At 39.1% G+C, this 15,225-nt stretch overlaps 4 protein-coding genes across 4 annotated transcripts; 2 read left to right on the top strand and 2 right to left on the bottom strand.

Annotated features, from left to right (window-relative positions):
- Window positions 1-435: 435 nt before the first annotated feature.
- On the top strand, window positions 436-1,770 carry LOC306828907 (SLC35A4 upstream microprotein-like). Its single transcript, XM_079351652.1, has 3 exons — window positions 436-551; window positions 878-976; window positions 1,198-1,770. Exons 1-3 carry the CDS (start codon window positions 537-539, stop codon window positions 1,393-1,395), a joined length of 312 nt encoding a protein of 103 aa, XP_079207778.1. The 5' UTR covers window positions 436-536; the 3' UTR covers window positions 1,396-1,770.
- A 128-nt stretch (window positions 1,771-1,898) lies between these two features.
- On the top strand, window positions 1,899-3,215 carry LOC306828906 (putative UDP-sugar transporter protein SLC35A4). Its single transcript, XM_079351651.1, has one exon. It carries the CDS (start codon window positions 1,951-1,953, stop codon window positions 2,926-2,928), a length of 978 nt encoding a protein of 325 aa, XP_079207777.1. The 5' UTR covers window positions 1,899-1,950; the 3' UTR covers window positions 2,929-3,215.
- Window positions 3,216-3,539: 324 nt separating this feature from the next.
- On the bottom strand, window positions 3,540-5,674 carry LOC306829649 (uncharacterized protein). The gene is made up of 8 exons (XM_079352760.1): window positions 5,458-5,674; window positions 5,293-5,358; window positions 5,072-5,186; window positions 4,861-4,985; window positions 4,581-4,700; window positions 4,219-4,386; window positions 3,802-3,952; window positions 3,540-3,637 (listed from the first exon to the last, which is right to left on the bottom strand). The coding sequence occupies exons 1-8, from the start codon at window positions 5,599-5,601 to the stop codon at window positions 3,567-3,569; spliced, it is 960 nt and encodes a 319-aa protein (XP_079208886.1). The 5' UTR covers window positions 5,602-5,674; the 3' UTR covers window positions 3,540-3,566.
- Window positions 5,675-10,133: 4,459 nt separating this feature from the next.
- Window positions 10,134-13,992, bottom strand: cd74a (CD74 molecule, major histocompatibility complex, class II invariant chain a). Its single transcript, XM_079351631.1, has 9 exons — window positions 13,773-13,992; window positions 12,562-12,731; window positions 12,048-12,148; window positions 11,908-11,961; window positions 11,739-11,822; window positions 11,566-11,644; window positions 10,694-10,894; window positions 10,537-10,599; window positions 10,134-10,433 (listed from the first exon to the last, which is right to left on the bottom strand). Exons 1-9 carry the CDS (start codon window positions 13,859-13,861, stop codon window positions 10,426-10,428), a joined length of 849 nt encoding a protein of 282 aa, XP_079207757.1. The 5' UTR covers window positions 13,862-13,992; the 3' UTR covers window positions 10,134-10,425.
- Between the last annotated feature and the right edge of the window lie 1,233 nt (window positions 13,993-15,225).

A 15,225-nucleotide genomic window follows, 5' to 3' on the forward strand; every position in this document is an offset into this window, starting at 1 on the left:
TAGCCATTATCGAAAATTAAGTGAAAAAATACAGACTCTTAGTAACTGTTTAATAACTGTTGTTTCAGGCACACATTCAGAAATCGTTGTGCAGACTGAACACAAAATGTTGATGTTATTAATATATTATTTACAGACGGATTGAGTTTTCATATTGACATGTTGGTAACATCCGTTGGTAAGGTGATTAAATTATACAGCTCTAAAGGCTTTTTCATGTATGAACTTTGGAATTCACTTAAGGAAACTTAAATAATTCATCTATGTTATCATTTAAAGTCTAAGACGCTTCATTTCTTCGTCTCTTCCTTCGCACATCTGACAGGAAAAGTGAAAATAAATTGAATTACCATGATCTGCAACAATATCAAAGTACAAGCTGTTACCTTAATACCTGTATCCGACTTTAATTGATTTATTTTTTATTTAACATTGGTGTCACTGAAATATCAGACGAAGCTAATCGAGCAGAAGAAAACAAGATGAGACCGGATCAGACATGAAGAGCTGATCACTTATCAGCGCACTAAGCAAACATGGCGGATGACAAGGTGAGTAAGTTACTCTGCCTTTACTAATTATTTGTGTTTTATTAGATAATAGACAATAAAAGAGGAGGATAAGAAAAACGCATTTTCTCCGTCGCTGTCGGCTCAAAAAATAATGAACGGAGCAGATGATCGCCTCTAAATGAGATTATGAAATCCTTAAACGAAGAGTTATTTTACTATTAGATAACCAACAAACTTCACCAAAGACAGCTGTTATTGTTTGTAAAATTCCCTAAAGATTTGATTTGCATTAAATTTAGATGTTATGTTACTGACATGGACTGGTTTGTGTAAATGAATATAACATTGATTTTGTTTTATTGTAGGATCCTTTGAAACAGCTAAAAGATCTGACTCAGCTCAAAAACCAGCTGGAGGAAATCCAGAGACGAGTAGAAAACGAAGTGTCAGTGGGGATTCCTCAGGTGAGTTAGTGTCTCTGATAACTCATGATGAGCGTAAATGAGGTTTTAAGATTCCGTTTTTCTTTAAGCATAGTCCAGCCTGTTTGTGCTGATAACATTTCAACCAAGTTTAAGAAGAAACACTATTTTATACTCAGTCTTGATTTCTGGTTGTTGATTGGATGACAATGTGATGTACCCCTCACTTTGTGCTGACAGCTGTGTTATATTTTGCACTGCAGGGAGGCTCTGTGTTGGGATCTCCATTCCTGAAAGGCTGTTTAGCTGGCTATGTGGCGGCCAAGCTCCGATCCTCAGCCTTCCTGGGAGTGCTGCTAGGAACAATCACTGGCATGTATGCGGCACAAAACTATCAAGTGCCTAACATTGAAAGGACCTTAAAAGAGTTCATAAACAACTTGAAAAAAGGACCAAAATAATTTGGACCGACTGCTAACCCTGCCAGTTATTTAACTGGAACAAGAGGACGAAATACCACTCAAGTGGCTGGTTTGTCAGAAGCGTCAAGATACAAGGCCTCGAGATATCTGTGTACACTGGACTACGGATATATTGTAACTGGAATCTCACTGGGGACACAAAGTAAAAGACTGGCTTGTTTTTGTTTCAGGTTCATTTTAATACTGTTTCATTTCAACTCGTATCTTTTCAATGTCAGCACAAAATGTAAGTTTTTTTGAAGACAAAGATTGGTTTGGTCCATCACATTTCATATATAGAGAAGTTTTGCTGCCTGGAGCAGTTTTTTAAAGTTGGCAAATTGCTTGTACTTATAACATAAACATATTCATGCAGATCTTGTATACAGTTATTGTTTACTTATAAAACGTATACAGAGAAAGTAGCAAAAAGTAATCTAGAAATAGTATTTATTCATATGGTCCAGATCAATAGCTAGATAACATTGAGGTCTGTTTGCACTGTGGCCGGTGTTCAGCTGTTAGAGTTAAGTTATTTATTCTGCGTAATTGATTATGATTGTGATCCCAAATGTGGGGTCCACTTCCTCTGCCAGGACGAGGAGGCATTGGCTGAAAAGGATGCAATGGGGGGCCCTCTTTGGGCTGATGGTCCTCATCTATGGCTCTCATGCCCCCCTCATCAGTCTCACCAAGGTAGATGGTCAAGTCCCTTTCAATCCTTCATCCTGTGTCATCATGATGGAGTTCACCAAACTACTTATTTCTCTGGCGACTCTTGTTCTTACTGGGGGTACTTCTGCCCTACAGGCTCCTCAACGTCTAGTTCTTGTGGCCCCCTACATGGTCCCCGCCTTACTCTATGCCCTTAACAACAACCTGGTAGTTCTCATGCAGGCTTTCATGGACCCAAGCTCATACCAGGTCCTGTCAAATCTGAAAATTGCCTCCACAGCCCTGCTGTACTCCCTCTGCCTTGGCAAAAGGATCAGGCTTGTCCAGTGGGTCGCTCTGGGGCTCCTTATGGCTGCTGGAGTGTGTCACACCTACAGCAGTCTAGATCTAGGAGAGCGTGTTAATGCTGAAGCTGAGGAAGGTCCCAGGCTACACGTCACAGCATGGGGTCTTTTCCTTGTACTGGTGTACTGCTTCGTTTCAGGCCTGGCAGCAGTTTACACAGAGAGGGTGCTGAAGAGTCAGACGCTGCCCCTCAGCCTGCAGAATCTTTACCTCTATGTGTTTGGTGTGGTCATCAATGGCCTCTCCTCCTTCTCTACTGTGGCACATGAAAAAAGCTTTTTTGAGGGTTACTCCGGGTTGGTTTGGGTCATCATAGCAGGACAGGCAGCTAACGGACTTCTCATGTCGGTGGTGCTCAAACATGGCAGCGGGATCACCAGACTGTTTGTCATTTCCTGCTCCATGCTGGTAAATGCTCTGTTGTCTTGGGGCATCTTGGGGCTGCAGCTCACACCTTTTTTCCTCCTCCCAGTGTCTATGATTGGACTGGCAGCTTATCTTTATTACACTTAATTTCCATAAGACCATTGATGAAAAAGTATTACATTCTATATACATTTTCTGTTTGCTGGGTTTTGAGTTAAAAATGTGTTTCTAACTTTTTTGCCTTTTTTTTTTCTTCCGCCTTTTAAAATTACAACGCTTGTGTTCGATCTCTAACCATGTGATGTGTGAAGACATGTCGGGTGATGCCTAATGAGACTTTATACATCATACATTAGAGGTTAAATAATAATTTTGTTAGACTGCAAGACAACTCAAATATATTGTTGCGATCATTAAATCTGCATCAAAACATACAGCATCTGAGGAGTGCTACTATTGTCATCATGGCATCACAGCGTATGCCGAGAACAATGTCAAAGAATCAAAGTGTTATACAGTGTGCAAATTAAAACCAATAAATGGTAAAACTTTAACTTGGGTTAACTATCTTTAGTTGCGGAGTATAAATCATAGATGTATAACAGCTTCAGTGCATATACAGTTTACATGAATGACAGCACACACACACACACACACCACATTCACCATCTAAAGCACAAACAATACTGAATGAGTGAAAATGAGCCATGAAAAGAAATGGTTTCGTTTCGAGTGATTTAACATAAAGCACCCTGTGGAATGAACATCTCTTTGTCAAATATTCATTATTGTTGGGTTGCCAGTTTTGCCGTAGGGTCTCCTCTCACAGCTAGAGTATCCTTCAGCTCTGCCATTGCTGTTACAGAAAAAAAAAAACGATTAAAATGCTGATTGGAGGTGAATCAGTTCGAATCACGTCCTTTCTGTCTTATCATTAGAAGCAAGACTTGATGTGAGTTTTGTTTGTAAAAACAAATCATGCCAGCCGTCTTTTGAAGGTTGAGGAACTTACACACTCACCTTTACGGAGTTCTTTGTTGTCCGCCTGCAGCTGCTGGTTCTGAGCCGACAGGTAGACTGCATCCTGCACCGCCTCCAGCAGCATGTCTCTGTATCTGCCCTCTGACATCTTCCTCTGCTCTTCACTGACCTGGTGAAACACTCTGAACACCTACAAGAGGTTACATGGCATAGAAAAAGTGAGTGATGTTAAAAAAGAAGGTTGGGTCATTGTGTTTCATTAAAGTTTATTCACTTCCTTAAATGTCAGCCACCTGCGGTTTCCCTTTTGGTATAAAGCTTCAAAATCCTGTATGATAAGTACATATAACTCATGTAAAGGCTTTCACTTTCCTGCATTTAGAAAAGCAGAAAGTCCTTCTGTTATAACAAAGTGATGAAACGAGAATGTGAAATAATATAAAGTGTGCACCCGACCTGCAGACTCTCCTCTCTCAGACAATGCAGCTCTGTTTGGTGCCTGTCATTTTCAGTCTGCAGGTCCTTCTCAGCCTGCTGGGCCTCAGCGCGCAGGGCCTCTATCTGCAGCACCAGGACCTGTCGCTCTCTACTCAGCACCAACAGCTCTCTCTTGGGGTCCTCCGCCTATAGCACGTGTATGCATGCAACCACACAAAAAGAAAAAACAAGGAAAAAACAGAATGAAGTTGCAGATGCAGGGGTTTTCTGCTGCCCACCATAAATCCACACTTGCATTAATTTAACCTGACTCAGCATTCTCAGCTAAGATAGATCACAAACTGAATAATGTTAAACAACAGTGTATCTCATTAGCTCACTGGTAGCTGCTCCTGTGCCAAGTCTCTCTCCATCTTCTCCAACTCCTCCTGAATTAATCTCCCATGGTGCTCCTTAAGTTGCCTCCTCTGCTCCTGCGCTTTGTTGTACTCTAAATAAGACTGAGCATTTCATTGGGGAAAAATATGTGTCTTAATTTGGCTGCTCTTGCAGTCATCAATCGCACAGAGTATCAACTAAGCCTCTTAAACACTTTATCCAATCAGATTGATTGGTATAAAATACCATTTAAAATGAAAGGAGTTAATTTGAGTGTGTTACATGTTGACGTAGGTCAGATTTCTCTGTATCAGCCAGGTGCTTTAGTTTCTCCTCCCTGATAGACTCCCTCAGATGCTGGATTCTTGTGACTCTCTCCTGGACCTTCTCTTTATTACTTTTACCTTCTGTGAATATAACAAGCACACGCAATGTTATTCACTTCCCCTCATTAGTGCAGCTTGAAAATATTTAATTGGACAAAACAAGTTACCTCTGATATGTTCCTTTATCTCTTGTTTCAGCTGGTCTTGTAAATATTTCATGGTGTCTGTACTCTCTCTAGAATAATCACTGCTGTGCCTTTTGCTCTCCATTGTCTGGCCACTCTGCCAAATCAAAGAAAAACACGACTTGATTCATTATGCTGGGAACACACGTCCATTATCATTTTTTTAAATTTCCTGTGGAGGAATAAAACATTTACTAAGTCACCTGTGATTTGCTTTTTATCTTCTTTGACTCATCCCTTCGCTTCTCCCATGACTGGTTTTTTACAATCTGTTGCAGAGATCACAGAATGTAATTCGGCTACGAACTCAAAAAGCCCCTGCAGAATTTGGAAAGACAGAAATATTCAGTGTTCGTCTAATGAACTACCTGCAGGTTTTGGACCAGCTCTGCCATGCTGTAGTTATTGTGACCTTCATTTGGCCCCTGTGACACAATCAAAGCTCTCAGCTCCATGATGTCATCTCTGATCTTTTCCTCAGTTGCCCTTGGACACCAGGAACAAATCCTCATCTTGGTAACCAGGCTTCTTGCTTTCTGGGCCAAAGCTAAAGCAGCTGGGGTCTCGTCATCTAGCAGGCCTGAAAAGAACAGGAATTTATGGCTTTGCTTAGAGGATTATGGGAAAGTTGCCCACTTGAAAACACTTGCCTTTTGGATGGATGCAGTATATGAGGACAGTCCTGCTGCTTCCAGTCAGGGCTTCATGAAGCAGGAAGGGGAGGAGCTTGTCACTTGGTGTTGCTTGACATTCGGTTTGGTCTAAAATCTTCACCAGTGGGCTGACTCTGGAGTGTATATTAAACTATTACCAAATATTAATCGCATACCGTGTATGCTATCTTCGACTACATTACTGTTTTATGTTTTGACAGAAATCCTCTTACTGTCTTTTTTTTTTTTTTTCCTCAAACAGAAATTCCTGAAATGTTTCAATAACAACCTGCACCTTTCATAATGACATGGCCACTAAACTTTAAATCACCAGGATTAAAAATATATATATATATATTATATCCTTTATTAATCCCAGGAAACTCTGGTTTTAGATTCTGTTAATAGAGACATGCTTCTCACACACAGGTCTGCTACACACTGCTACACAGGGAGCGCACAGGGGTTCAATTCATTGTTCAATGGCACTTCGGCAATACTCGAGGAGTGCCCTGTCATCTCCTTAGCTACCAGACCAACTTCCATATTATAGTCCTCACCAGGACTAGAGCCGGCGACCCTCTGGTTCTCAACCCTAATCCTACGGACTCAGCTACTGCCGCCCCCACCCTACTTTATAATAAAGTAGTGTATTATAAGGAAAACAGATGTACTCTTTTATTTGATTGTTATGCTTGACTAGCGAGAGCAACATAACCCCATCTAGATGTAACCAACAGTCAGAACAGTGTCTTATATCCTTTGCATTTATAGATTGCTTTCTGTAATTGAGTAGAAAACTGACCCTCGAAGGTCAGTCCTGCTGGCTCCCCCCGCCAGGCTGAACAGCTGCAGTCTACTGCGACAGACCTCTGACTCCTCCTTCTCTGGATGAAGTTTCCACTCGACAGCCACTGAGAACAAGGAACTGCACCTACATGGAGAGACAATAAAAAGCCTATTCATTAATAAAATAGAGCCAGGGAAAGGAACGATAATAACACTGTGTACGACAGAGATTACTGCGTTACCAGAGGATCACTAATGTGACAGTAAGACAATTAGCTCTATTTTGATCAACCCCTGTAATGAATCCTTTAAGGTAATGCAGTTAATGGATTACATGGTCAGAGTTTGTCTGATCTACCTGCTGGAAATGAAGCCTGCATTTGCCTTCAGTGAGTCCCTGCAGGTTTCATACAGAGTGTAGGCTTCTCCTGCCGAACGCACACATACCTCACACAAACCTGCTACGAGGCTGAGAAAAAAGACAAAGACATCATTTGCCAAACATTTCATACACTAATTTGTACTCATAGGATTCAAGTGTGCAAACGGTACTGATATTTTTGAGGTCAAGATCTTGACTCACCTTCCAAGGACTGGATGTTTTACAACTTTTAAAGTCTGCCTGTTAGGGTTGAGGACATCCACAGCGCTGCCATCTGGATAAAACTGACATTGGCAAACAACAGATGTTATCCTGCACCATATTGTGTTCAGTATGATTTCTGTTTATGCTGTTAAATAGAAGGACAAACCTGAAGGAATGACACAGAGATGAACAAGTCCTCGTTTGGTTTAGATATCCTATCACTAAACAGGTTTTCAAGGACCTGAAGGAGAGAAAGAGTCGGATTGATGGAGAGAAAAAAATGGAAGTAAATCCAATTTTACTTTTTAAGTGATGTGTTTGGCCTCACCTGTTTATAGATAGCATGGTCAATCACAGAGGAAATCTTGTCTGCAGAGGCTCCACTTATCAGCAATGCTCCATTATAACCACTGGATACGGCCTCATTAAGAGGCTGCAGGAGCTCAGGGCCCAAACTCTGCAGAAATATACTCCCAGATTCAGACTTGAAGTGTTAAGTTATTTAAGGGTTTATTGATGAAAAACGATACAAAGAGTCTCAGTTGAGATCAGCACTAATATACAACATTGGTATACTTGGTATCAATTTGTCTAACATTAGTAGAAGTCAATTTTGGAGGCCCTTTTGTACCTGAATGTTTTCCACAGTCACAACTTGGTTAAAGAAGAAGGACTTTGCTTCCTACATTGAAAAACACATAATCACATTGAAAGTTTAGAGAAAGTTTTTTGATTGAAGCAAGACATGAATTCAAATGTTTTACCTCATCCCTTCCGGATTTGTAGTCTACACCACGTCTGTCTTCGCTAATAACCACACAGTCCTCACCCTCTGTGCATAAAAAATACAAACTTATACAAATCGCCTGGGGAGGGCAAAGCAAACTTAGAGATTTAACAATTTTGCTCCTTGCTGCTTTACCTGGGATTACAGTGAGAACAAGTCCCACTCTTACTGTTTCAGCTCTGTCACACAACTAGAGAAACACGTTAACTGGTCATTACTCCAAACTGTTTTAATGTGCTAAGCAAACATGATTGTAAAGAAAATATACTTACATGTGCACTCATGTTAGTTGTTCCTTGCATTTGTGTAATGTAGTCCCTGGGTCAGATGGACACATTACGACAGCACGCTGAAATATTAATGAGGCAGAATCTGCTTTCACTTGTGCAGGTGATCAGGGTAAAGTTACGACGATGGACAGAAAGGGAGCAACTGAAGATAACACACGACAGTTATGAGACAAAATGAAACACTTCCATAAATCTCTATTTGTCATTTACTTCATTTAATAGAAAGAGATCAGATTAGTTTGAATTTCTTACATTTCTTAAATGAATTCAACCTGTTGAGATAAAGACAATTAGCGTAATCTCATCTCAGTCAATTTAGTCCTATTACTTTCTAATAAGGCCACCTTTATAAGCAAGTTATCAGCTGTAAATAATTACCTTTATTAAACTAAATCCCCATCAGTTAATAGTATTTTAAGGTAAATTATGTTTCCATTGATGTACCTGTATGTTTACAGACAAAATGTCCTCTTTTCATTACAACTGGAATTTTTCCTCTAGTCTGGAAATGTGCTAATGTAGTACTATTACACAAGGGTGGTGATAAAAATGACCTGAATGACTATTAGTTTCTAAACTGTCCTATCTCACTATAATCCTCGAGTCATTATTCAATAATCAGCTCAAAGTAAGTCCTCCATCACTGCAGTCTCAGAGAAACAGACGAACACATTTAAGTTTAAATTTAAAACAGATACATTCACCATAGTATTTGTACAGAAATAGCTTTCCATTTAATGCTCTGTGGATATCCTAAGATATATATCTTTTTTATTTTTCATTTTCACTTATATGTTGCTGTACATTAGTTCTTGGTGTAAATGTTAAATAGTCTCTTGGTCTGAGGGAAGTGTCTTAATACACAATATTTATACACATAGCTTCACACAGCAACTCTGGCATGTTTCTCATACACTAGCAAGCAATGCAGCCTATTGAGTGAAGAATGTAGTACACCTGAGGAAAGGCGCCCTTGAGTCATGTACCAATAAAAACATAAATCTCACAGTATAGAAGTGCAATAACAATATTAAGCAACATGTGTTTTTGCTTTAGTGCAGCTATGTCTGTATACCAGTGATAGTGGATCAATTGACCTCCCCACCTTTCCCTTCTTTCTAAGGAAGTTTAGTCATTAAACAACTGTCCTGATGGCTTCAAATAACCCTTTTGAATATTAGCCTTTTTATCAGTCGAGTTAATCAACAAGCTTTTTAACAGCAGCGTGTTACATAGCTTATTATTTATTGCCTATGCTTTGCCTCCATTTAGACTGGATTGAGTGCCAGTTCATGGACAGTCTCTCCCTGAAGATGATCACAGTATCTCATTATGCATGAGAAAAGAGAAAGTCATGAGAAAAATAGCTGAAGGTTGATCTATGTTCCATTGAAAATGCTTCAAATGTATGACTGACTGGGTGCGATGGTCAAGTGGGTTTATGAAATGTTCTCCTTTAGTCCATAATGTGAGTGATGATTAATTGTCTTCAATTCCTTCCTTTGTCAGCAAGACAAAACGTACTGCCTTGTCTTATCATAAATGTTATAAGACGTGTTCATTCCATGACACAGAAAGAGAGTTTTTTGAACTTGTTTATTCAAGTTGTGAAGATCATCATATAAAGCAAATCTTCTATTCATCAAAGATGTGAACCCGATGTAGAGCGAAGCAAACAAGCTTATTCAGAAATCTTTTTAGAAAAGTCTTTTCCTTGTATATTTACTTTAAAAGAAAAAAAAGAAATACTTTACCATGGGGTTATTAAGCTGGGTTGTTTGTGGTCCACAAACCCAACACTGACTACATCTTAAAAAAATCATTAAGCTCAATCTGTTTCACAAAAGCCGCGCCCATTACTCAGAATCACCCTGAACGGCTCTGTCAGTTCTCCTTGGAACAAATGCTACCAAAAAAAGCTGAACACAGACCCCAATGATGTGTGTCTCACATATTTTCAAATTAGCTTGATTATTTGAATATTCAGCATACATTGTTTATAACACCCTAAATGTACTTAGTTATATATGGAATTTTTTTTTTAAAGATTAGCGATACATTGTAACAGTCCTCTATTGATTTGATTCCTAAGAGCCAGCAAAATGGTTTAAAATCAACGGGTTACATGGACTGATAACTGATAACAATTACAGCAAAGTATTCAGCGTCTAAAAGAACTGATTATCATGTCTGCAGAGATTGCTTGATGAAAGCTTGATGCTTCAGCTGTTTCACTGATCTGTAAAAAAACACAAAAACACAGCAGGTTTAATTTAGCATCTGTCCACACCAAAAAAAAAAAAAACCCTCAAAACATACAAAACCTAAAATGAGTCACTCACCATCTAAGCTGATGGTCTTCTGCATCAGCAGCGGGGACATCATGGCACGGCGAGGAGCTGCACCTGAAGTGGACATGAAACGTGAAGCAGCTTGGTTTTTTCTGTCGTCTATTTGAGAATTGCATTAAAAACATTAATGTTAATCTCTGTGTTCTACCTTTCTGACAGTCGGCGCGGCCTCTCACTGTGGTGCCCTCAACAGCTTTGCCAGAGTCATCCACACACCAGCAGTAGCCGGTGGCAAACCAGCACTGCATGGGCTTGTATTTGCCCTGCTCGTCACACTGGGGACGGTAGTCACCAAGCTTGCCGGTCTTAGCTGCCATCTCCAACTGGCATTTGCTCTCGATCACAGGCGCTGAGGGAGTAGAGATCGTTGCCACACTGGTTACAAAGTGAAAGGAATCGCCCTGTTCCTCCATACGACGAACATCCTCAAAACAACAAAAAAGGATCCCAAGCACCACAAATTCCCGCAGACAATAAACCTTGTAACATAATCCATACACAAACTCTCACAACACATTTGGAATACACACCTCAACACATTCAACACACACTGATCACTCTCCCATTCTCCCTCTCAACTCAACCTCATAAAACACCTTCCCCTTCCCTTTCATTCTATCCCTATTGCTCTTTTGACTTTTTAATTTATATTTTTTATGATTATTATATCTTGTGTATTTTGTATTATCTGTGCTAGTAGTTGTCAGTTGAAATCTCATTATTTTGCATGAACTCATTTACTTATTTTCTATTGTATTTTGCAACTGTTGTCCGATGTCTTTTCTGTTTTGTATTGTCTAAATCCCTTCTCCTTGTTTTTGTACTTTGTTTGTCATGTATATCTCACCAGTTTGTCACATTATCGCACCAATAAAAAAACAAAAGGAAAATGAAAGGAATCAATGACATGATAACTATCTGCTTGAACTGGAAAAAAACCCAGCCTTTTCTGCACCAGCATGAGTCAGAGTAAGAACATCGGTTAACACAGAAATGTTAAAAGGAACAAGTTGAAGTAACCTGTCTGAGAGGTTGGAGCAACAGGCTTCTGCTGGGCCATCTGGAAGATCAACCAATAACGCATCCAAGACTCAAAGCTCTGCACAGGGCAAAAAGTTTGGCAAAAATTACCATTTTAATTTCACTATTTTCTATTTACCTTTTTAGTTTTCATGTCAGTGTTTATGCTGTACCTTCCACTCGCTGTCATTCATCTCCTTCTTCAAGCCGTGCAGGTTGTCCAGGAAGGTCTCGTTAAACTGAGGCAGCTGGGAGTCCTGCTCAAAACACGATCAGAGCTTAGAGACAAAATAATGACATCACCATGAGGACTAGACTAACAGTATGCCACGTACTACGTACCTGCATGAGATCTTTCACCTGTTTCTCCACACTCATAACAGCGTCCTGCAGTTTCTATCCAGAGGGAAAACAAATATTTCTTCATGTTGATTTCATTTAACCTCATCCAGGACATCTCAAAGAGGCAAGTAAAAACCTACGGTCAGTGGTGTCTTGGCTGACTTGGGAGCGTCATCTGAGACATAGTCCATCATCAGAGGGAGGCTGTTCATGGGCATTTGCAGTTTCACTGGAGACACGACTTATTAAAAAGGCAAAAAAAGAGAAAAAAAACGAGAATTCAAACAAAAAACTTAAATATGGGAAACTATAACATCTAAAAAAAAATTTCCAAAAACAAAAAATTTTGAATTTGTTGTTGCTCAAGTACATGATTTAAATTCACACATTGCATAAGGAAGTTGTGAAGCTCCACAAGTTAAGTAAAATTACAAAAATCTTTACCAAAAAAAAAAAAAAAACCACAAGAAGAGGAAATTAAAAAGGATGCAGGTAAAGCATACAGCTGATTTCCCCCTTTTGAGTCAGCAGGTAGACACACACTCTCTCACTTCCCTTTCAACTCATTTCTGTCAAAAACCACTTTTTATTTAAAGCAGTTTTATTTAGACCATCTTCTTGAATGACTATTGAGACTCTTGTGCTTCCTTTTACCATTTGACGAGCGGGTCAGCTGTCTCCCCAATTTCTCAGAGGACTTCTGCAGTGTGTGGATCTGCTGCTTCTGGTTGAACACCATGTAGGCGGTGAAGACCTGACTGGCCAGCAGCAAACATGCCAGGGTGGTCAGGCCAGCAATCTTGAAAGCACGACTGTTGGAGCTCCTAACAGACAGAGTAATAAAAAGGAAAAGTGTTTATTTAACACGATGAGTGGGAAAGGGGATTACATGGTAAAGCCAAATCCACACTTATGAACAGTGCTAAATATGTAATATGTAATATATGTGTCCTAAATTTCCTTAAGGGAGTCATCCCAAAAGGATCAATAAAGTTCAGTCTAAGTCTCTACGTAAATCAACAACCTTGATAATGTACGTTTAAGTTATAAGTAATATTTCTTTCAACAATACACCATCAAAATTCTGAGAAAATAAACACGAACCTTTACGTAATCAGCCAATAGTGGACGAGTATCACTTGTTACCAGGCAGACTTCTTTCCCTGATGTAGGGAAGTACGCCTGCCTTTACTTTTTCTGTTTTTATTTTTGTCTGTATTTAGAGTTGGTAAATGTTTTTGTCATTCATTAAGAAAAGCTGTGGCCAAAGGATAACATTATTTCTAAAGAGGCATTTCTCTTTATATGCTTTTTCAAGTCCATCCTAAAAGACAATGATTTAAGTAAATCATCATTTAAAAACTGATAACTCCAACATAAAAAAAATGTTCGTCTCCTACATTAGAGATTGTTAAACTCTATGACCACTCAAAGACTTATATTAGCAATGCCTTCTCTGAAGTTTATTATGAACCAAGTATCACCAGTAACCAGGCAAATCCTGCTTTAGGCAAAGAAAATGTCCAAGTAAAGGTTATTAAATATTAGGCCTACAACAAGGATTTATGGGCTATGTAAAAATAATAACAATAAAACAAATGATTGCAGCTTTTTTACCCATCCCATTTAATAATGTGAGCCAACTTTAAACAACTGTTATTTCTACGTCATACACATTGACGTGAAGTGTAGTAACTAAAATTTTCAAGTTAAATACCAAATGGGAACTTCTAAAAAAGAGGAACTTTATTAGCACAGATTTCGAAGTGCAGAGTAGGTCTATGTAAATACTCAAGTTTAGAGCTAAAACTGATCCAACACCTGTTGATCGGACTTTGAATGTGCGGATTAGTTTCCTCTCTCACCTGGCAGGTGCTGCAGGGAGAATCAGGGCATCTTCACTGCCGGCCAGACTGCCTCTGGCCAGGGGAGCTCCTTCTGGAGAGTTGTCCATCTGTCCTGGATGTTTCTCCTCAAAGCGACAAACTGGAGAAGGTCCGGCAAATCAGTCAGATTAATGGTCTGACAAAATAGGGAAGTTCAGGCAGACAGATTCCTAAGAAAGGTGAAAGAACTGCGGGAAGTCCCTGAGTAATAAAGCGAGGGTACAGCCAGTAGAGGAGCTCAGAGAATTGTGATGAGCTGTGATTGGCTAGAATTTGAGCGTCATCACTTGTTGACGGGCAGACAACAGGGAAAAGTGCGGCTCTAAAACTTGTTTTACAGCAGGTTATTTAAAGTTATTCATGTCATTTCTGAACACACATTGTTCTTTTACTTTTTTAAAATGTTTTTATCAGCCTTCTTCCAGTGGGCATTAATGATTCTACTAGGCCAACATGTGCATTATGAATAAACTAACAGGTTGAAAAGGATCTTTATGGTGTTTACTAAAGCTATGTAAAGTGCTTCACAATAATACATTTTGGGCAAAAAGCAAACGTTTACTCTTTACTCCCTGCATTTAAAATATCCTTTATCCAAACAAATCATTGTATTTAAATGATTATGAAATTACCTCCAGTTTAGCTCACATAACAGGAGTGCTTCTCTCATAAAAGTCTGGGTAATATTTTTTATAACAAGGTATTTAAGTAAAGATGACATAAGGGTTTGTTAACATGACAAATTAAAGTCTTTTTTTCTGTTTTTGTTAATTATTTTATAACTACATATGGAGAACAGCAGATGTGTTAGTATGAACCAGCACAGATACAGCAGACCTCTACTCTTCAGCTTGATGTGACACAGCATGTCTTATCAAAGTAAAAGAGAAATGTGAACAACAATGGGTCAGATCTGCTCCGGTGTAACTTTTTAAACCTTTCATTATGATGCTTTTGTATGCAATGGGACATCATGTATATTGGCTGTCAATGTTGAGGAGTTAAGACAAGACATAAACATAGTCTCTGATCTAGGGACACTGCTTTGGAATTATAATTACTTTTGTCAGTGCAAAACCTGTGTGCCTGATTTAATTCCTCAAGTCATGAGATAGAAAAGCACCTCTTAAGAACCTGTTATGCTGGAAGTACAGACTGTCTTTGTTAAAACTCTTTAGGGAAACTGGCTTTGGCTCCCTCTGTGAGCATGAATATGTTATTTTCTGATCTTCAGTGCCTCGAATTTCTTCTGAAGAAAAGCAAAACACATCTAACTATACTAAATGTGTCTAAACAGAACTATACCTGAAGTAAAACCAAAAGTACAAATGAGGAATTTACAGAAATCTGCACAAAAACCCTCAACATGCTTTGAACATAAAAGTGAAAAAAAAAAAAAAATCTACTAAGGAAGGAAAAAAAACAATCCATC

This window comes from Symphodus melops, assembly GCF_947650265.1.
Source record: "Symphodus melops genome assembly, chromosome: 9".
Lineage (NCBI taxonomy): Eukaryota > Metazoa > Chordata > Actinopteri > Labriformes > Labridae > Symphodus > Symphodus melops.